The sequence below is a fragment of the Pristiophorus japonicus genome, unplaced genomic scaffold, assembly GCF_044704955.1.
Source record: "Pristiophorus japonicus isolate sPriJap1 unplaced genomic scaffold, sPriJap1.hap1 HAP1_SCAFFOLD_275, whole genome shotgun sequence".
NCBI classification, from domain to species: domain Eukaryota; kingdom Metazoa; phylum Chordata; class Chondrichthyes; family Pristiophoridae; genus Pristiophorus; species Pristiophorus japonicus.
Window position 1 is genome coordinate 461,849 of NW_027252505.1, and position 25,865 is coordinate 487,713.

The window sequence follows — 25,865 nt, forward strand, 5'->3', positions numbered from 1 at the left end:
GAGTTTTAAAACATATGAAAAATAAATTTAAATAGATATTTTTACAGTAAAAACCCTATCCACTGAGCTACATTTATTTTAAACCCTATTAAAACATGTTAAAAATATACCAAAATATATTTTTTCCCAAAACATTTAATTAACTTTAATTTCAATTCATTTTAAATATGTGAGGTGTTTTTTTAATTTATTATATTGTGTTTTATTTTTTAGGGGGTTATTCACATTGATAATAATGGGACACATAAAAGCGAGGTTCCCATTATTATCAATGAGAATACTGCAGAGTGATTGGTGGCCCAGGCCCATGTGACTCCAGCTTTACTGTATGTATGGGGAAGTCGCTTTCCCGGACGCTACACATGAAATGAAGGCCTCAGACGGGAATCGAAGGCGTCTCCGGGACCACCAGGTGTTTTTGTAAAAAATGTTCCAGTCGGAGGCGTTTGTCGGAAGGTGCCTCCAACCGGAATTCCCCCCGCGACCCCCCCATTATCAGGCAGCATTGAGTTCTGAGGCTGGAAAGTCTCCACTGCTTCTTATCGTTTAATGAATTTTACAATTACAAGAAAGGGATATTTCACCACATTCCTAAACTGCTCCCGGAACTTAGTCTGTGTCACGGCATAAATACCAGTGTTTGTGCAACAACTCAGCTGCTGCAGCATGAATCCTATTTCATCGACAAACAGAGGTATACCTACATGACGTGTAATCCAACCAATCCGGTTTGCCACAACAACCAGCATATACACTGTCCATAACAGTATGAAATTCCCCGAGATAACAAACAGTGAAATGATGGATTTCATGCGACTCTCCATCTCGGGGTCTCTGGGACTCTCCCCACTGCTGTGACCACGGAGTCTCCTGCGGGCTCTACTGGCCTCTAAAATGTGTCTGACGGTGAGAGCATTGAGCAGCAGGATCAGAACAAATGGGACACACGGGGTTAGAATATAATGAAGGAGCTCGAATGCTGCCCAGCCCAGTGATGTATAATTAGTGATTTTGAGATCACAAAACCAGGGTTTGTTGCTAAGCACATACCGACTTGTGAACATAAAATACCAGGGTATGTTCTTTAAACAGCTCAGCACAGTCACTGTTCCCAGAACCACAGCCGCCATTCTCTCGGTGCAATATTTAGTTTTCAGCTTTTGGCAACAAATGGCCACAAATCGATCAAAAGTGAAAGTGACGGTGAACCAGACAGAACAGTCTGTGGCTGCATAAAGCAGGACGGCGTGGATATTACACAGGGGGATGGACCGGATGAAAAGAAACTGTTCCATATAACGAATCGGAATGTGCCTCAGTATCAGATCCAGGATCACGACCAGTAGATCCGCTGTTGCCATGGCCACCAGGTAGCGAGTGACACATTTGGAGAGTCCGCACTTTCCCCGGGACAGGATCACTATCGTCACTAGGTTCACTGTGAGGAAAGCAAATAACCAGGTAAATTAAACATCCGGCTGTGAGCAAGAGCAGAAGATTGATGGAATTCGGTCTGCAATCTGCAAATCATTAGCGACATGAAATGACATAATCTAATTCTAGTACCTGAGGAACTGAATACAGGGTTTATTGCAATAATAATAAGGAATCAATAAATGAAATGGGGATCGAGACAACATGAAATTAACAGATGTTTGATCAATGAGAGATTAAATGATAGATCTAACTTTAGCCCAGCAGGCAACAACACCGCCCAAGGTAACAGGGACACAAGGGTCAAGAACCTCTGAGGAAGCCTCCGTGTGGCGGGATCAGTCAGCACCGAGAGCGGTGCGATTCACTTCTGTACCACTGTGTTGGCGGAGGGGGAGGGCGGGGGGGACCTGATTGAATTCTTGCTCCTGCTGAGGATATGGATTCTAATTAGAACTGAAAATGAGTGCAACAGAAATTAACATCTACTGCAATTTTGGCATGCAATAATTACAGGTCGTTCTACTTATAATGTATGAAGCTAATATGACGATGTTAAGGTATTAAATACAAGTGTACAATCGTTAGAAAGATAACTGGGCTGTAGTAAGTGTTTTGACCAATGAGCTTTCCATCTTTTTGTTGAAATTGTCGCTCATTGAAAGTAAGAATGTCCGAATAACAGAGCAAAGAATGGACTCTGAATAAAATAAATAGTTATCATTGACCAGGGAATGTCCAACTAAATGCGTTTTTTAGCATCGAAATCGGACAAATTATTCCACAAGTAAAGTGCTGCCAAATGTTTCTGTAAAGTATCTGAACACAAACGGATATGATTTATTCTTGCTTTCTTTCACATGTTGGTTTTCAACTTGTGCATATTATATTAGATGGAAAAATATCAAAGGATTGTGTTATCATGAATACTTCAGTTACAATCACTGGCATTCTTCATGCTGAATTAAAGCAGGGTACAATAGAGAATTACTCAGATTCTCACTGAGAGACCCACTGAGCTGTGGCAGATCTGCATGAGATTCAGTTGTAAACTCAAAACAAAGATTGCAAATAAATGTCTTGAAATCTGGCTCAATGAGCATTTTGTGAGAATGAAAATGATCCTGATAAATCTGGTCCAACCATCAGAAGCAGTGACAGTAATGCAGCACTGGAGAATGTGTAAAATGAGGCAGTGGCTGGAACTGAATGATTAGAAACATGGAACCACAGAAATTAGGAGCAGTGGTAGGACATTCGGCCCTTCGAGTCTGCACCGCCATTCAATATAATCATGGCTGATCCTCTATCTCAACACCATACCCCGTGTTTTCCCCGTAGCCCTGGATGTCTTTTATAGAAACAGAGAAAATAGGAGAAACATAGAAAACAGGAGATATTTCAGCCATTTAAAAATGTGTATATGATCTGTCAGGTTTGATCTTCAGACTTTGTGTAAGTAAACACGGCGAGCATTCGGTGCAAACAACAGAAACATACTGCGGATGATCAACGTCTGAAATAAATATAGAAAATCCGAGAGATAATCAACAGGTCAGGCAGCATCGGAGGAGAGAGAAACACAGTGACCGCTTCAGGTCAAAGACCTGTCGCCATTTGGTGACGTCCCTAAACTTAGAAATCCTTCTTCTGATATAATACAAATGAGCAGTGCAGCGAGCATTCTGAAATTCCGTAAATAAAGTGTCCTATCCGATACCTTTGCTTGAGCTGAACAGAGAACATTTTAAACTTAATGGCAGAATACAAATTACTGAATCAATAGCCGACAGCACGCCGATGACTGTGAATGACAACGAGAGAAATAAAGTTAAAATGATTTACAGAATGAATAGCCATATAAAGGGACTTAGCCACAACACCAACAACAGGGAGGGACCAGGGACACTAACAGTGAGGTACCAGGGACACTAACAGCGAGGTACCAGATACACTAACAGCGAGGTACCAGGGACACTAACAGTGAGGTACCAGAGACACTAACAGTGAGGTACCAGGGACACTAACAGCGAGGTACCAGGGACATGAACAGTGAGGTACCAGGGATAATAACAGTGAGGTACCAGGGACACTAACAGCGAAGTACCAGATACACTAACAGTGAGGTACCAGATACACTAACAGTGAGGTACCAGATACACGAACAGTGAGGTACCAGATACACTAACAGTGAGGTACCAGATACACTAACAGTGAGGTACCAGATACACTAACAGTGAGGTACCAGGGACACTAACAACGAGGTACCAGATACACTAACAGTGAGGTACCAGATACACTAACAGTCAGGTACCAGGGACACTAACAGTGAGGTACCAGGGACATGAACAGTGAGGTTCCAGATACACTAACAGTGAGGTACCAGGGACACTAACAGTGAGGTACCAGATAAACTAACAGCGAGGTACAAGATACACTAACAGTGAGGTACCAGGGACACTAACAGTGAGGTACCAGGGAGGTACCAGGGACACTAACAGTGAGGTACCAGGGACACTAACAGTGAGCTACCAGGGACATGAACAGTGAGGTACCAGATACACTAACAGTGAGGTACCAGGGACACTAACAGTGAGGTACCAGATACACTAACAGCGAGGTACCAGATACACTAACAGTGAGGTACCAGATACACTAACAGTGAGCTACCAGGGACACTAACAGTGAGGTACCAGGGACACTAACAGTGAGGTACCAGAGACACTAACAGTGAGGTACCAGATACACTAACAGCAAGGTACCAGGGACACTAATAGCGAGATACCAGGGGCACTAACAGTGAGGTTCCAGATACACTAACAGTGAGGTACCAGGGACACTAACAGTGAGGTACCAGGGACATTAACAGTGAGGTACCAGATACACTAACAGCTAGGTACCAGGGACACTAACAGTGAGGTACCAGGGACACTAACAGTGAGGTACCAGATACACTAACAGCGAGGTACCAGGGACACAAACAGCGAGGTACCGGGGACACTAACAGTGAGGTACCAGGGACACTAACAGTGAGGTACCAGATACACTAACAGTGAGGTACCAGATACACTAACAGTGAGGTACCAGATACACTAACAGTGAGGTACCAGATACACTAACAGTGAGGTACCAGACACACTAACAGTGAGGTACCAGACACACTAACAGTGAGGTACCAGATACACTAACAGTGAGGTACCAGATACACTAACAGTGAGGTACCAGATACACTAACAGTGAGGTACCAGACACACTAACAGTGAGGTACCAGACACACTAACAGTGAGGTACCAGATACACTAACAGTGAGGTACCAGATACACTAACAGTGAGGTACCAGATACACTAACAATGAGGTACCAGATACACTAACAGTGAGGTACCAGATACACTAACAGTGAGGTACCAGATACACGAACATTGAGGTACCAGATACACTAACAGTGAGGTAGCAGATACACTAACAGTGAGGTACCAGATACACTAACAGTGAGGTACCAGACACACTAACAGTGAGGTACCAGACACACTAACAGTGAGGTACCAGATACACTAACAGTGAGGTACCAGATACACTAACAGTGAGGTACCAGATACACTAACAATGAGGTACCAGGGACACTAACAACTAGGTACCAGATACACTAACAGTTAGGTACCAGGGACACTAACAGTGAGTTACCAAATACACTAACAGCGAGGTACCAGATACACGAACAGTGAGGTACCAGATACACTAACAGTGAGGTAACAGGGACACTAACAGTGAGGTACCAGATACACTAACAGCGAGGTTACAGATACACTAACAGTGAGGTAACAGGGACACTAACAGTGAGGTACCAGATACACTAACAGTGAGGTACCAGATACACTAACAGTGAGGTAACAGGGACACTAACAGTGAGGTACCAGATACACTAACAGTGAGGTACCCGATACACGAACAGTGAGGTACCAGATACACTAACAGTGAGGTACCAGATACACTAACAGTGAGGTACCCGATACACTAACAGTGAGGTACCAGATACACTAACAGCGAAGTACCAGATACACTAACAGTGAGGTAACAGGGACACTAACAGTGAGGTACCAGATACACTAACAGTGAGGTACCAGATACACTAACAGTGAGGTACCAGGGACACTAACAGTGAGGTACCAGATACACTAACAGTGAGGTACCAGATACACTAACAGTGAGGTACCAGGGACACTACCAGTGAGGTACCAGATACACTAACAGCGAAGTACCAGATACACTAACAGTGAGGTACCAGGGACACTAACAGTGAGGTACCAGGGACACTAAAAGTGAGGTACCAGATACACTAACAGTGAGGTACCAGATACACTAACAGTGAGGTACCAGATACACTAACAGTGAAGTACCAGATACACTAACAGCGAGGTACCAGGGACACTAAAAGTGAGGTACCAGATACACTAACAGCAAGGTACCAGGGACACTAACAGCGAGGTACCAGATACACTAACAGCGAGGTACCAGGGACACTAACAGTGAGGTACCAGGTACACTAACAGTGAGGTACCAGGGACAATAACAGTGAGGTACAAGGACACTAACAGTGAGGTACCAGATACACTAACAGTGAGGTACCCGATACACTAACAGTGAGGTACCAGATACACTAACAGCGAAGTACCAGATACACTAACAGTGAGGTAACAGGGACACTAACAGTGAGGTACCAGATACACTAACAGTGAGGTACCAGATACACTAACAGTGAGGTACAAGGGACACTAACAGTGAGGTACCAGATACACGAACAGTGAGGTACCAGATACACTAACAGTGAGGTAACAGGGACACTAACAGTGAGGTACCAGATACACTAACAGTGAGGTACCAGATACACTAACAGTGAGGTACCAGGGACACTAACAGTGAGGTACCAGGGACACTAACAGTGAGGTACCAGATAAACTAACAGCGAGGTACCAGATACACTAACAGTGAGATACCAGATACACTAACAGTGAGGTACCAGATACACTAACAGTGAGCTTCCAGATACACTAACAGTGAGGTACCAGATACACTAACAGTGAGGTACCAGATAAACTAACAGTGAGGTACCAGAGACACTAACAGTGAGGTACCAGATACACTAACAGTGAGGTACAAGGGACACTAACAGTGAGGTACCAGATACACGAACAGTGAGGTACCAGATACACTAACAGTGAGGTAACAGGGACACTAACAGTGAGGTACCAGGGACACTAACAGTGAGGTACCAGGGACACTAACAGTGAGGTACCAGATACACTAACAGTGAGGTACCAGATACACTAACAATGAGGTACCAGGGACACTAACAACTAGGTACCAGATACACTAACAGTTAGGTACCAGGGACACTAACAGTGAGTTACCAAATACACTAACAGCGAGGTACCAGATACACGAACAGTGAGGTACCAGATACACTAACAGTGAGGTAACAGGGACACTAACAGTGAGGTACCAGATACACTAACAGCGAGGTTACAGATACACTAACAGTGAGGTAACAGGGACACTAACAGTGAGGTACCAGATACACTAACAGTGAGGTACCAGATACACTAACAGTGAGGTAACAGGGACACTAACAGTGAGGTACCAGATACACTAACAGTGAGGTACCCGATACACTAACAGTGAGGTACCAGATACACTAACAGTGAGGTACCAGATACACTAACAGTGAGGTACCCGATACACTAACAGTGAGGTACCAGATACACTAACAGCGAAGTACCAGATACACTAACAGTGAGGTAACAGGGACACTAACAGTGAGGTACCAGATACACTAACAGTGAGGTACCAGATACACTAACAGTGAGGTACCAGGGACACTAACAGTGAGGTACCAGATACACTAACAGTGAGGTACCAGATACACTAACAGTGAGGTACCAGGGACACTACCAGTGAGGTACCAGATACACTAACAGCGAAGTACCAGATACACTAACAGTGAGGTACCAGGGACACTAACAGTGAGGTACCAGGGACACTAAAAGTGAGGTACCAGATACACTAACAGTGAGGTACCAGATACACTAACAGTGAGGTACCAGATACACTAACAGTGAAGTACCAGATACACTAACAGCGAGGTACCAGGGACACTAAAAGTGAGGTACCAAATACACTAACAGCAAGGTACCAGGGACACTAACAGCGAGGTACCAGATACACTAACAGCGAGGTACCAGGGACACTAACAGCGAGGTACCAGGGACACTAAAAGTGAGGTACCAGATACACTAACAGCAAGGTACCAGGGACACTAACAGCGAGGTACCAGATACACTAACAGCGAGGTACCAGGGACACTAACAGTGAGGTACCAGGTACACTAACAGTGAGGTACCAGGGACAATAACAGTGAGGTACAAGGACACTAACAGTGAGGTACCAGATACACTAACAGTGAGGTACCCGATACACTAACAGTGAGGTACCAGATACACTAACAGCGAAGTACCAGATACACTAACAGTGAGGTAACAGGGACACTAACAGTGAGGTACCAGATACACTAACAGTGAGGTACCAGATACACTAACAGTGAGGTACAAGGGACACTAACAGTGAGGTACCAGATACACGAACAGTGAGGTACCAGATACACTAACAGTGAGGTAACAGGGACACTAACAGTGAGGTACCAGATACACTAACAGTGAGGTACCAGATACACTAACAGTGAGGTACCAGGGACACTAACAGTGAGGTACCAGGGACACTAACAGTGAGGTACCAGATAAACTAACAGCGAGGTACCAGATACACTAACAGTGAGATACCAGATACACTAACAGTGAGGTACCAGATACACTAACAGTGAGCTTCCAGATACACTAACAGTGAGGTACCAGATACACTAACAGTGAGGTACCAGATAAACTAACAGTGAGGTACCAGAGACACTAACAGTGAGGTACCAGATACACTAACAGTGAGGTACAAGGGACACTAACAGTGAGGTACCAGATACACGAACAGTGAGGTACCAGATACACTAACAGTGAGGTAACAGGGACACTAACAGTGAGGTACCAGATACACTAACAGTGAGGTACCAGATACACTAACAGTGAGGTACCAGATACACTAACAGTGAGGTACCAGATACACTAACAATGAGGTACCAGGGACACTAACAACTAGGTACCAGATACACTAACAGTTAGGTACCAGGGACACTAACAGTGAGTTACCAAATACACTAACAGCGAGGTACCAGATACACGAACAGTGAGGTACCAGATACACTAACAGTGAGGTAACAGGGACACTAACAGTGAGGTACCAGATACACTAACAGCGAGGTTACAGATACACTAACAGTGAGGTAACAGGGACACTAACAGTGAGGTACCAGATACACTAACAGTGAGGTACCAGATACACTAACAGTGAGGTAACAGGGACACTAACAGTGAGGTACCAGATACACTAACAGTGAGGTACCCGATACACTAACAGTGAGGTACCAGATACACTAACAGTGAGGTACCAGATACACTAACAGTGAGGTACCCGATACACTAACAGTGAGGTACCAGATACACTAACAGCGAAGTACCAGATACACTAACAGTGAGGTAACAGGGACACTAACAGTGAGGTACCAGATACACTAACAGTGAGGTACCAGATACACTAACAGTGAGGTACCAGGGACACTAACAGTGAGGTACCAGATACACTAACAGTGAGGTACCAGATACACTAACAGTGAGGTACCAGGGACACTACCAGTGAGGTACCAGATACACTAACAGCGAAGTACCAGATACACTAACAGTGAGGTACCAGGGACACTAACAGTGAGGTACCAGGGACACTAAAAGTGAGGTACCAGATACACTAACAGTGAGGTACCAGATACACTAACAGTGAGGTACCAGATACACTAACAGTGAAGTACCAGATACACTAACAGCGAGGTACCAGGGACACTAAAAGTGAGGTACCAGATACACTAACAGCAAGGTACCAGGGACACTAACAGCGAGGTACCAGATACACTAACAGCGAGGTACCAGGGACACTAACAGTGAGGTACCAGGTACACTAACAGTGAGGTACCAGGGACAATAACAGTGAGGTACAAGGACACTAACAGTGAGGTACCAGATACACTAACAGTGAGGTACCCGATACACTAACAGTGAGGTACCAGATACACTAACAGCGAAGTACCAGATACACTAACAGTGAGGTAACAGGGACACTAACAGTGAGGTACCAGATACACTAACAGTGAGGTACCAGATACACTAACAGTGAGGTACAAGGGACACTAACAGTGAGGTACCAGATACACGAACAGTGAGGTACCAGATACACTAACAGTGAGGTAACAGGGACACTAACAGTGAGGTACCAGATACACTAACAGTGAGGTACCAGATACACTAACAGTGAGGTACCAGGGACACTAACAGTGAGGTACCAGGGACACTAACAGTGAGGTACCAGATAAACTAACAGCGAGGTACCAGATACACTAACAGTGAGATACCAGATACACTAACAGTGAGGTACCAGATACACTAACAGTGAGCTTCCAGATACACTAACAGTGAGGTACCAGATACACTAACAGTGAGGTACCAGATAAACTAACAGTGAGGTACCAGAGACACTAACAGTGAGGTACCAGATACACTAACAGTGAGGTACAAGGGACACTAACAGTGAGGTACCAGATACACGAACAGTGAGGTACCAGATACACTAACAGTGAGGTAACAGGGACACTAACAGTGAGGTACCAGATACACTAACAGTGAGGTACCAGATACACTAACAGTGAGGTACCAGGGACACTAACAGTGAGGTACCAGGGACACTAACAGTGAGGTACCAGATAAACTAACAGCGAGGTACCAGATACACTAACAGTGAGATACCAGATACACTAACAGTGAGGTACCAGATACACTAACAGTGAGCTTCCAGATACACTAACAGTGAGGTACCAGATACACTAACAGTGAGGTACCAGATAAACTAACAGTGAGGTACCAGAGACACTAACAGTGAGGTACCAGATACACTAACAGCGAGGTACCAGGGACACTAATAGCGAGATACCAGGGGCACTAACAGTGAGGTTCCAGATACACTAACAGTGAGGTACCAGGGACACTAACAGTGAGGTACCAGGGACATTAACAGTGAGGTACCAGATACACTAACAGCTAGGTACCAGGGACACTAACAGTGAGGTACCAGGGACACTAACAGTGAGGTACCAGATACACTAACAGCGAGGTACCAGGGACACAAACAGCGAGGTACCGGGGACACTAACAGTGAGGTACCAGGGACACTAACAGTGAGGTACCAGATACACTAACAGTGAGGTACCAGATACACTAACAGTGAGGTACCAGATACACTAACAGTGAGGTACCAGATACACTAACAGTGAGGTACCAGATACACTAACAGTGAGGTACCAGACACACTAACAGTGAGGTACCAGACACACTAACAGTGAGGTACCAGATACACTAACAGTGAGGTACCAGATACACTAACAGTGAGGTACCAGATACACTAACAGTGAGGTACCAGATACACTAACAGTGAGGTACCAGACACACTAACAGTGAGGTACCAGACACACTAACAGTGAGGTACCAGATACACTAACAGTGAGGTACCAGATACACTAACAGTGAGGTACCAGATACACTAACAATGAGGTACCAGATACACTAACAGTGAGGTACCAGATACACTAACAGTGAGGTACCAGATACACTAACAGTGAGGTACCAGATACACTAACAGTGAGGTACCAGATACACTAACAGTGAGGTACCAGACACACTAACAGTGAGGTACCAGACACACTAACAGTGAGGTACCAGATACACTAACAGTGAGGTACCAGATACACTAACAGTGAGGTACCAGATACACTAACAATGAGGTACCAGGGACACTAACAACTAGGTACCAGATACACTAACAGTGAGGTACCAGATACACTAACAGTTAGGTACCAGGGACACTAACAGTGAGTTACCAAATACACTAACAGCGAGGTACCAGATACACGAACAGTGAGGTACCAGATACACTAATGGTGAGGTAACAGGGACACTAACAGTGAGGTACCAGATACACTAACAGCGAGGTACCAGATACACTAACAGTGAGGTAACAGGGACACTAACAGTGAGGTACCAGATACACTAACAGTGAGGTACCAGATACACTAACAGTGAGGTAACAGGGACACTAACAGTGAGGTACCAGATACACTAACAGTGAGGTACCCGATACACTAACAGTGAGGTACCAGATACACTAACAGTGAGGTACCAGATACACTAACAGTGAGGTACCCGATACACTAACAGTGAGGTACCAGATACACTAACAGCGAAGTACCAGATACACTAACAGTGAGGTAACAGGGACACTAACAGTGAGGTACCAGATACACTAACAGTGAGGTACCAGATACACTAACAGTGAGGTACCAGGGACACTAACAGTGAGGTACCAGATACACTAACAGTGAGGTACCAGATACACTAACAGTGAGGTACCAGGGACACTACCAGTGAGGTACCAGATACACTAACAGCGAAGTACCAGATACACTAACAGTGAGGTACCAGGGACACGAACAGTGAGGTACCAGGGACACTAACAGCGAAGTACCAGATAAACTAACAGCGAGGTACCAGATACACTAACAGTGAGGTACCAGGGACACGAACAGTGAGGTACCAGGGACACTAACAGTGAATACCAGGGACATGAACAGTGAGGTACCAGATACACTAAAAGTGAGGTACCAGGGACACTAACAGTGAGGTACCAGATAAACGAACAGCGAGGTACCAGATACACTAACAGTGAGGTACCAGGGACACGAACAGTGAGGTACCAGGGACACTAACAGTGAGGTACCAGGGACATGAACAGTGAGGTACCAGATACACTAACAGTGAGGTACCAGGGACACTAACAGTGAGGTACCAGGGACATGAACAGTGAGGTACCAGATACACTAACAGCGAGGTACCAGATACACTAACAGTGAGGTACCAGGGACACGAACAGTGAGATACCAGATACACTAACAGTGAGGTACCAGATACACTAACAGTGAGGTTCCAGATACACTAACAATGAGGTACCAGATACACTAACAGTGAGGTACCAGATAAACTAACAGCGAGGTACCAGATACACTAACAGTGAGGTACCAGGGACACGAACAGTGAGGTACCAGGGACACTAACAGTGAATACCAGGGACATGAACAGTGAGGTACCAGATACACTAAAAGTGAGGTACCAGGGACACTAACAGTGAGGTACCAGATAAACGAACAGCGAGGTACCAGATACACTAACAGTGAGGTACCAGGGACACTAACAGTGAGGTACCAGGGACACTAACAGTGAGGAACCAGATACACTAACAACGAGGTACGAGATACACTAACAGTGAGGTACCAGATACACTAACAGTGAGCTACCAGGGGCACTAACAGTGAGGTACCAGGGACATGAACAGTGAGGTACCAGATACACTAACAGTGAGGTACCAGATACACTAACAGCGAGGTACCAGGTACACGAACAGTGAGATACCAGATACACTAACAGTGAGGTACCAGATACACTAACAGTGAGGTTCCAGATACACTAACAGTGAGGTACCAGATACACTAACAGTGAGGTACCAGATAAACTAACAGTGAGGTACCAGATGCACTAACAGTGAGGTACCAGATACACTAACAATGAGGTACCAGGGACACTAACAACTAGGTACCAGATACACTAACAGTGAGGTACCAGATACACCAACAGTTAGGTACCAGGGACACGGACAGTGAGGTACCAGATACATTAACAGCGAGGTACCAAATACACGAACAGTGAGGTACCAGATACACTAACAGTGAGGTACCAGATACACTAACAGTGAGGTACCAGGGACACTAACAGTGAGGTACCTGATACACTAACAGTGAGGTACCAGATACACTAACAGCGAAGTACCAGATACACTAACAGTGAGGTACCAGGGACACTAACAGCGAGGTACCAGATACACTAACAGCAAGGTACCAGGGACACTAACAGCGAGGTACCAGATACACTAACAGCGAGGTACCAGGGACACTAACAGTGAGGTACCAGGTACACTAACAGTGAGGTACCAGGGACAATAACAGTGAGGTACCAGGGACACTAACAGTGAGGTACCAGATACACTAACAGCGAGGTACCAGGGACACTAACAGCGAGGTACCAGATACACTAACAGCGAGGTACCAGGGACACTAACAGTGAGGTACCAGATACACTAACAGCGAGGTACCAGGGACACTAACAGCGAGGTACCAGATACACTAACAGTGAGGTACCAGGGACACTAACAGTGAGGTACCAGATACACTAACAGTTAGGTACCAGGGACACTAACAGTGAGGTACCAGGGACACTAACAGTGAGGTACCAGATACACTAACAGCGAAGTACCAGATACACTAACAGTGAGGTACCAGATACACTAACAGTGAGGTACCAGATACACTAAGAGTGAGGTACCAGGGACACTAACAGCGAGGTACCAGATACACTAACTGTGAGGTACCAGGGACACTAACAATGAGGTACCAGATACTCTCACAGTGAGGTACCAGGGACACTAACAGTGAGGTACCAGATACATTAACAGTGAGGTACCAGATACATAACAGTGAGGTACCAGGGACACTAACAGTGAGGTACCAGGGACACGAACAGTGAGGTACCAGATACACTAACAGTGAGGTACCAGATACACGAACAGTGAGGTACCAGATACACTAACAGCGAAGTCCCAGAGACACTAACAGTGAGGTACCAGATACACTAACAGTGAGGTACCAGGGACACGAACAGTGAGGTGCCAGATACATTAACAGTGAGGTACCAGATACACTAACAGTGAGGTACCAGGGACACTAACAGTGAGGTACCAGGGACACGAACAGTGAGGTACGAGATACACTAACAGTGAGGTACCAGATACACTAACAGTGAGGGACCAGATACACTAACAGCGAAGTCCCAGAGACACTAACAGTGAGGTACCAGATACAGTAACAGTGAGATACCAGATACACTAACAGTGAGGTACCAGATACACTTACAGTGAGGTACCAGATACACTAACAGTGAGGTGCCAGATACACTAACTGTGAGGTACCAGGGACACTAACAGTGAGGTACCATATACAATAACAGTGAGATACCAGATACACTAACAGTGTGGTACCAGATACACTAACAGTGTGGTACCAGATACACTAACAGCGAGGTACCAGATACAGTAACAGTGAGATACCAGATACACTAACAGTGAGGTACCAGATACACTTACAGTGAGGTACCAGATACACTAACAGTGAGGTGCCAGATACACTAACAGTGAGGTACCAGGGACACGAACAGTGAGATACCAGATACACTAACAGTGAGGTACCAGATACACTAACAGTGAGGTTCCAGATACACTAACAGCGAGGTACCAGGGACACTAACAGTGAGGTACCAGATACACTAACAGCGAGGTACCAGGGACACTAAAAGTGAGGTACCAGATACACTAACAGCGAGGTACCAGATACAGTAACAGTGAGATACCAGATACACTAACAGCGATGTACCAGGGACACTAACAGCGAGGTACCAGATACACTAACAGTGAGGTACCAGATACACTAACAGTGAGGTACCAGGGACACTAACAGTGAGGTACCAGATAAACTAACAGCGAGGTACCAGATACACTCACAGTGAGGTACCAGATACACTAACAGCGAGGTACCATATACAATAACAGTGAGGTACCAGATACACTAACAGTGAGGTACCAGATACACTAACAGTGAGGTTCCAGATACACTAACAGCGAGGTACCAGGGACACTAACAGTGAGGTACCAGATACACTAACAGCGAGGTACCAGGGACACTAAAAGTGAGGTACCAGATACACTAACAGCGAGGTACCAGATACAGTAACAGTGAGATACCAGATACACTAACAGTGAGGTACCAGGGTCACTAACAGTGAGGTACCAGACACACTAACAGTGAGGTACCAGATACACTAACAGTGAGGTACCAGGGACACTAACAGTGAGGTCCCAGATACACTAACAGTGAGGTACAAGATACACTAACAGTGAGGTACCAGGGACACTAACAGCGAGGTACCAGATACAGTAACAGTGAGGTACCAGGGGCACTAACAGTGAGGTACCAGATACACTAACAGTGAGGTACCAGATACACTAACAGTGAGGTACCAGATACACTAACAGCGAGGTACAGATACACTAACAGCGAGTTAACAGATACACTAACAGCGAGGTACCAGATACACTAACAGCGAGGTACCAGGGACACTAACAGTGAGGTACCAGATACACTAACAGTGAGGTACCAGGGACACTAACAGTGAGGTACCAGGGACACTAACTGCGATGTACCAGATACACTAACAGTGAGGTACCAGATACACTAACAGTGAGGTACCAGATACACTAACAGCGAGGTCCTCGATACACTAACAGTGAGGTACCAGATACACTAACAGTGAGGTACCAGGGACACTAACAGTGAGGTACCAGATACACTAACAGTGAGGTACCAGATACACTAACAGTGAGGTACCAGATACACTAACAGCGAGGAACCAGATACACTAACAGTGAGGTACCAGATACACTAACAGTGAGGTACCAGATACACTAACAGTGAGGTGCCAGGGACACAAACAGTGAGGTCCCAGATACACTAACAGCGAGGTACCAGATACACTAACAGTGAGGTACCAGATACACTAACAGTGAGGTACCAGATACACTAACAGCGAGGAACCAGATACACTAACAGTGTGGTACCAGGGACACTAAAAGTGAGGTACCAGATACACTAACTGTGTGGTACCAGATACACTAACAGTGAGGTAACAGGGACACTAAAAGTGAGGTACCAGGGACACTAACAGCGAGGTACCAGATACACTAACAGTGAGGTACCAGATACACTAACAGCGAGGTACCAGATACAGTAACAGTGAGATACCAGATACACTAACAGCGATGTACCAGGGACACTAACAGCGAGGTACCAGATACACTAACAGTGAGGTACCAGATACACTAACAGTGAGGTACCAGGGACACTAACAGTGAGGTACCAGATAAACTAACAGCGAGGTACCAGATACACTCACAGTGAGGTACCAGATACAGTAACAGCGAGGTACCATATACAATAACAGTGAGGTACCAGATACACTAACAGTGTGGTACCAGATACACTAACAGTGTGGTACCAGATACACTAACAGCGAGGTACCAGATACAGTAACAGTGAGATACCAGATACACTAACAGTGAGGTACCAGATACACTTACAGTGAGGTACCAGATACACTAACAGTGAGGTGCCAGATACACTAACAGTGAGGTACCAGGGACACGAACAGTGAGATACCAGATACACTAACAGTGAGGTACCAGATACACTAACAGTGAGGTTCCAGATACACTAACAGCGAGGTACCAGGGACACTAACAGTGAGGTACCAGATACACTAACAGCGAGGTACCAGGGACACTAAAAGTGAGGTACCAGGGACACTAACAGTGAGGTACCAGATACACTAACAGTGAGGCACCAGATACACTAACAGTGAGGTACCAGGGACACTAACAGTGAGGTACCAGATAAACTAACAGCGAGGTACCAGATACACTCACAGTGAGGTACCAGATACACTAACAGCGAGGTACCATATACAATAACAGTGAGGTACCAGATACACTAACAGTGTGGTACCAGATACACTAACAGCGAGGTACGAGGGACACTAACAGTGAGATGCCAGATACACTAACAGCGAGGTACGAGGGACACTAACAGTGAGGTGCCAGATACACTAACAGCGAGGTACCAGGGACACTACAAATGAGGTACCAGGGACACTAACAGTGAGGTACCAGGGACACTAACAGTGAGGTACCAGGGACACGAACAGCGAGGTACCAGATACACTAACAGTGAGGTACCAGGGGCACTAACAGTGAGGTACCAGATACACTAACAGTGAGGTACCAGATACACTAACAGTGAGGCACCAGATACACTAACAGTGAGGCACCAGATACACTAACATTGAGGTACCAGATACACTAACAGCCAGGTACAGATACACTAACAGCGAGGTAACAGATACACTAACAGCGAGGTACCAGATAAACTAACAGTGAGGTACCAGATACACTAAGAGTGAGGTACCAGATACACTAACAGTGTGGTACCAGGGACACTAACAGCGAAGTACCAGATACACTAACAGTGATGTACCAGATACACTAACAGTGAGGTACCAGATACACTAAGAGTGAGGTACCAGGGACACTAACAGCGAGGTACCAGATACACTAACTGTGAGGTACCAGGGACACTAACAATGAGGTACCAGATACTCTCACAGTGAGGTACCAGGGACACTAACAGTGAGGTACCAGATACATTAACAGTGAGGTACCAGATACATAACAGTGAGGTACCAGGGACACTAACAGTGAGGTACCAGGGACACGAACAGTGAGGTACCAGATACACTAACAGTGAGGTACCAGATACACGAACAGTGAGGTACCAGATACACTAACAGCGAAGTCCCAGAGACACTAACAGTGAGGTACCAGATACACTAACAGTGAGGTACCAGGGACACGAACAGTGAGGTGCCAGATACATTAACAGTGAGGTACCAGATACACTAACAGTGAGGTACCAGGGACACTAACAGTGAGGTACCAGGGACACGAACAGTGAGGTACGAGATACACTAACAGTGAGGTACCAGATACACTAACAGTGAGGGACCAGATACACTAACAGCGAAGTCCCAGAGACACTAACAGTGAGGTACCAGATACAGTAACAGTGAGATACCAGATACACTAACAGTGAGGTACCAGATACACTTACAGTGAGGTACCAGATACACTAACAGTGAGGTGCCAGATACACTAACTGTGAGGTACCAGGGACACTAACAGTGAGGTACCATATACAATAACAGTGAGATACCAGATACACTAACAGTGTGGTACCAGATACACTAACAGTGTGGTACCAGATACACTAACAGCGAGGTACCAGATACAGTAACAGTGAGATACCAGATACACTAACAGTGAGGTACCAGATACACTTACAGTGAGGTACCAGATACACTAACAGTGAGGTGCCAGATACACTAACAGTGAGGTACCAGGGACACGAACAGTGAGATACCAGATACACTAACAGTGAGGTACCAGATACACTAACAGTGAGGTTCCAGATACACTAACAGCGAGGTACCAGGGACACTAACAGTGAGGTACCAGATACACTAACAGCGAGGTACCAGGGACACTAAAAGTGAGGTACCAGATACACTAACAGCGAGGTACCAGATACAGTAACAGTGAGATACCAGATACACTAACAGCGATGTACCAGGGACACTAACAGCGAGGTACCAGATACACTAACAGTGAGGTACCAGATACACTAACAGTGAGGTACCAGGGACACTAACAGTGAGGTACCAGATAAACTAACAGCGAGGTACCAGATACACTCACAGTGAGGTACCAGATACACTAACAGCGAGGTACCATATACAATAACAGTGAGGTACCAGATACACTAACAGTGAGGTACCAGATACACTAACAGTGAGGTTCCAGATACACTAACAGCGAGGTACCAGGGACACTAACAGTGAGGTACCAGATACACTAACAGCGAGGTACCAGGGACACTAAAAGTGAGGTACCAGATACACTAACAGCGAGGTACCAGATACAGTAACAGTGAGATACCAGATACACTAACAGTGAGGTACCAGGGTCACTAACAGTGAGGTACCAGACACACTAACAGTGAGGTACCAGATACACTAACAGTGAGGTACCAGGGACACTAACAGTGAGGTCCCAGATACACTAACAGTGAGGTACAAGATACACTAACAGTGAGGTACCAGGGACACTAACAGCGAGGTACCAGATACAGTAACAGTGAGGTACCAGGGGCACTAACAGTGAGGTACCAGATACACTAACAGTGAGGTACCAGATACACTAACAGTGAGGTACCAGATACACTAACAGCGAGGTACAGATACACTAACAGCGAGTTAACAGATACACTAACAGCGAGGTACCAGATACACTAACAGCGAGGTACCAGGGACACTAACAGTGAGGTACCAGATACACTAACAGTGAGGTACCAGGGACACTAACAGTGAGGTACCAGGGACACTAACTGCGATGTACCAGATACACTAACAGTGAGGTACCAGATACACTAACAGTGAGGTACCAGATACACTAACAGCGAGGTCCTCGATACACTAACAGTGAGGTACCAGATACACTAACAGTGAGGTACCAGGGACACTAACAGTGAGGTACCAGATACACTAACAGTGAGGTACCAGATACACTAACAGTGAGGTACCAGATACACTAACAGCGAGGAACCAGATACACTAACAGTGAGGTACCAGATACACTAACAGTGAGGTACCAGATACACTAACAGTGAGGTGCCAGGGACACAAACAGTGAGGTCCCAGATACACTAACAGCGAGGTACCAGATACACTAACAGTGAGGTACCAGATACACTAACAGTGAGGTACCAGATACACTAACAGCGAGGAACCAGATACACTAACAGTGTGGTACCAGGGACACTAAAAGTGAGGTACCAGATACACTAACTGTGTGGTACCAGATACACTAACAGTGAGGTAACAGGGACACTAAAAGTGAGGTACCAGGGACACTAACAGCGAGGTACCAGATACACTAACAGTGAGGTACCAGATACACTAACAGCGAGGTACCAGATACAGTAACAGTGAGATACCAGATACACTAACAGCGATGTACCAGGGACACTAACAGCGAGGTACCAGATACACTAACAGTGAGGTACCAGATACACTAACAGTGAGGTACCAGGGACACTAACAGTGAGGTACCAGATAAACTAACAGCGAGGTACCAGATACACTCACAGTGAGGTACCAGATACAGTAACAGCGAGGTACCATATACAATAACAGTGAGGTACCAGATACACTAACAGTGTGGTACCAGATACACTAACAGTGTGGTACCAGATACACTAACAGCGAGGTACCAGATACAGTAACAGTGAGATACCAGATACACTAACAGTGAGGTACCAGATACACTTACAGTGAGGTACCAGATACACTAACAGTGAGGTGCCAGATACACTAACAGTGAGGTACCAGGGACACGAACAGTGAGATACCAGATACACTAACAGTGAGGTACCAGATACACTAACAGTGAGGTTCCAGATACACTAACAGCGAGGTACCAGGGACACTAACAGTGAGGTACCAGATACACTAACAGCGAGGTACCAGGGACACTAAAAGTGAGGTACCAGGGACACTAACAGTGAGGTACCAGATACACTAACAGTGAGGCACCAGATACACTAACAGTGAGGTACCAGGGACACTAACAGTGAGGTACCAGATAAACTAACAGCGAGGTACCAGATACACTCACAGTGAGGTACCAGATACACTAACAGCGAGGTACCATATACAATAACAGTGAGGTACCAGATACACTAACAGTGTGGTACCAGATACACTAACAGCGAGGTACGAGGGACACTAACAGTGAGATGCCAGATACACTAACAGCGAGGTACGAGGGACACTAACAGTGAGGTGCCAGATACACTAACAGCGAGGTACCAGGGACACTACAAATGAGGTACCAGGGACACTAACAGTGAGGTACCAGGGACACTAACAGTGAGGTACCAGGGACACGAACAGCGAGGTACCAGATACACTAACAGTGAGGTACCAGGGGCACTAACAGTGAGGTACCAGATACACTAACAGTGAGGTACCAGATACACTAACAGTGAGGCACCAGATACACTAACAGTGAGGCACCAGATACACTAACATTGAGGTACCAGATACACTAACAGCCAGGTACAGATACACTAACAGCGAGGTAACAGATACACTAACAGCGAGGTACCAGATAAACTAACAGTGAGGTACCAGATACACTAAGAGTGAGGTACCAGATACACTAACAGTGTGGTACCAGGGACACTAACAGCGAAGTACCAGATACACTAACAGTGATGTACCAGATACACTAACAGTGAGGTACCAGATACACTAACAGCGAGGTACCAGATACACTAACAGTGAGATACCAGATACACTAACAGTGAGGTACCAGATACACTAACAGTGAGGTACCAGATACACTAACAGTGAGGTACCAGATACACTAACAGTGAGGTACCAGGGACACTAACAGTGAGGTACCAGATACATTAACAGTGAGGTACCAGATACACTAACAGTGAGGTACCAGATACACTAACAGTGAGGTACCAGATACCCTAACAACGAGGAACCAGATACACTAACAGCGAGGTACCAGATACACTAACAGTGAGGTACCAGATACACTAACAGTGAGGAACCAGGGACACTAACAGTGAGGTACCAGATACACTAACAGTGAGGTACCAGATACAATAACAGTGAGGTACCAGAGACACTAACAGTGAGGTACCAGATACACTAACAACGAGGAACCAGATACACTAACAACGAGGTACCAGATACACTAACAGTGAGGTACCAGATACACTAACAGTGAGGTACAAGATACACTAACAGTGAGGTACCAGATACACTAACAGTGAGGTACCAGATACACTAACAGCGAGGTACCTAATACACTAACAGCGAGGTACCAGATACACTAACAGTGAGGTACCAGATACACTAACAGCGAGGTACCTGATACACTAACAGCGAGGTACCAGATACACTAACAGTGAGGTACCAGGGACACTAACAGTGAGGTACCAGGGACACTAACAGCGAGGTACCAGATACACTAACAGTGAGGTACCAGATACACTAACAGTGAGGTACCAGGGACACTAACAGCGAGGTACCAGATACACTAACAGTGAGGTACCAGGGACAGTAACAGCGAGGTACCAGTTACACTAACAGCGAGGTACCAGATACACTAACAGTGAGGTACCAGGGACACGAACAGCGAGGTACCAGATACACTAACAGTGAGGTACCAGGGACACTAACAGCGAGGTACCAGTTACACTAACAGCGAGGTACCAGATGCACGAATAGTGAGGTACCAGGTACACTAACAGAGAGGAACCTGATACACTAACAGTGAGGTACCAGGGACACTAACAGTGAGGTACCAGAGACACTAACAATGAGGTACCAGATACACTAACAGTGAGGTACCAGATATACTAACAGCGAGGAATCAGATACACTAACAGTGAGGTACCAGATACACTAACAGTGAGGAACCAGATACACTAACAGTGAGGTACCAGGGACACTAACAGTGAGGTACCAGATACACTAACAGCGAAGTACCAGATACACTAACAGTGAGGTACCAGGGTCACTAACAGTGAGGTACCAGATACACTAACAGTGAGGTACCAGATACACTAACAGTGAGGTACCAGGGACACTAACAGTGAGGTCCCAGATACACTAACAGTGAGGTACAAGATACACTAACAGTGAGGTACCAGGGACACTAACAGCGAGGTACCAGATACACTAACAGTGAGGTACCAGATACACTAACAGTGAGGTACCAGATACACTAACAGCGAGGTACAGATACACTAACAGCGAGTTAACAGATACACTAACAGCGAGGTACCAGATACACTAACAGCGAGGTACCAGGGACACTAACAGTGAGGTACCAGATACACTAACAGTGAGGTACCAGGGACACTAACAGTGAGGTACCAGGGACACTAACTGCGATGTACCAGATACACTAACAGTGAGGTACCAGATACACTAACAGTGAGGTACCAGATACACTAACAGCGAGGTCCTCGATACACTAACAGTGAGGTACCAGATACACTAACAGTGAGGTACCAGGGACACTAACAGTGAGGTACCAGATACACTAACAGTGAGGTACCAGATACACTAACAGCGAGGAACCAGATACACTAACAGTGAGGTACCAGATACACTAACAGTGAGGTACCAGATACACTAACAGTGAGGTACCAGGGACACTAACAGTGAGGTCCCAGATACACTAACAGCGAGGTACCAGATACACTAACAGTGAGGTACCAGATACACTAACAGTGAGGTACCAGATACACTAACAGCGAGTAACCAGATACACTAACAGCGGGGTACCAGATACAGTAACAGTGAGATACCAGATACACTAACAGTGTGGTACCAGGGACACTAACAGCGAGGTACCAGATACACTAACAGTGAGGTACCAGATACACTAACAGTGAGGTACCAGGGACACTAACAGTGAGGTACCAGATAAACTAACAGCGAGGTACCAGATACACTCACAGTGAGGTGCCAGATACACTAACAGCGAGGTACCATATACAATAACAGTGAGGTACCAGATACACTAACAGTGTGGTACCAGATACACTAACAGCGAGGTACGAGGGACACTAACAGTGAGGTACCAGATACACTAACAGCGAGGTACGAGGGAGACTAATAGTGAGGTGCCAGATACACTAACAGCGAGGTACCAGGGACACTACAAATGAGGTACCAGGGACACTAACAGTGAGGTACCAGGGACACTAACAGTGAGGTACCAGGGACACGAACAGCGAGGTACCAGATACACTAACAGTGAGGTACCAGGGACACTAACAGCGAGGTACCAGGGACACTAACAGCGAGGTACCAGATACACTAACAGTGAGGTACCAGATACACTAACAGTGAGGTACCAGGGACACTAACAGCGAGGTACCAGATACACTAACAGTGAGGTACCAGGGACAGTAACAGCGAGGTACCAGTTACACTAACAGCGAGGTACCAGATACACTAACAGTGAGGTACCAGGGACACTAACAGTGTGGTCCCAGATACACTAACAGTGAGGTACAAGATACACTAACAGTGAGGTACCAGGGACACTAACAGCGAGGTACCAGATACACTAACAGTGAGGTACCAGGGGCACTAACAGTGAGGTACCAGATACACTAACAGTGAGGTACCAGATACACTAACAGTGAGGTACCAGATACACTAACAGCGAGGTACAGATACACTAACAGCGAGGTACCAGATACACTAACAGTGAGGTACCAGGGACAGTAACAGCGAGGTACCAGTTACACTAACAGCGAGGTACCAGATACACTAACAGTGAGGTACCAGGGACACGAACAGCGAGGTACCAGATACACTAACAGTGAGGTACCAGGGACACTAACAGCGAGGTACCAGTTACACTAACAGCGAGGTACCAGATACACTAACAGTGAGGTACCAGGGACACTAACAGCGAGGTACCAGTTACACTAACAGTGAGGTACCAGATTCACTAACAGTGAGGTACCAGATACACTAACAGCGAGGTACCAGATGCACGAATAGTGAGGTACCAGGTACACTAACAGAGAGGAACCTGATACTCTAACAGTGAGGTACCAGGGACACTAACAGTGAGGTACCAGATACACTAACAATGAGGTACCAGATACACTAACAGTGAGGTACCAGATATACTAACAGCGAGGAATCAGATACACTAACAGTGAGGTACCAGATACACTAACAGTGAGGAACCAGATACACTAACAGTGAGGTACCAGGAACACTAACAGTGAGGTACCAGATACACTAACAGCGAAGTACCAGATACACTAACAGTGAGGTACCAGGGTCACTAACAGTGAGCTACCAGATACACTAACAGTGAGGTACCAGATACACTAACAGTGAGGTACCAGGGACACTAACAGTGAGGTCCCAGATACACTAACAGTGAGGTACAAGATACACTAACAGTGAGGTACCAGGGACACTAACAGCGAGGTACCAGATACACTAACAGTGAGGTACCAGATACACTAACAGTGAGGTACCAGATACACTAACAGCGAGGTACAGATACACTAACAGCGAGTTAACAGATACACTAACAGCGAGGTACCAGATACACTAACAGCGAGGTACCAGGGACACTAACAGTGAGGTACCAGATACACTAACAGTGAGGTACCAGGGACACTAACAGTGAGGTACCAGGGACACTAACTGCGATGTACCAGATACACTAACAGTGAGGTACCAGATACACTAACAGTGAGGTACCAGATACACTAACAGCGAGGTCCTCGATACACTAACAGTGAGGTACCAGATACACTAACAGTGAGGTACCAGGGACACTAACAGTG

General features: G+C 45.8%; 1 protein-coding gene across 1 annotated transcript in view; it reads right to left on the minus strand.

The window, feature by feature from the left end:
• Positions 1 to 539: 539 nt before the first annotated feature.
• The window catches only part of LOC139247615 (probable G-protein coupled receptor 139), a 78,137-nt gene continuing 52,811 nt past the window's right edge, over positions 540 to 25,865 (minus strand). The window contains exon 3 of the mRNA XM_070871688.1: positions 540 to 1,438. Coding sequence (XP_070727789.1) covers positions 540 to 1,438 — 899 coding nt within the window. The remainder of the gene's footprint in view (positions 1,439 to 25,865) is intronic.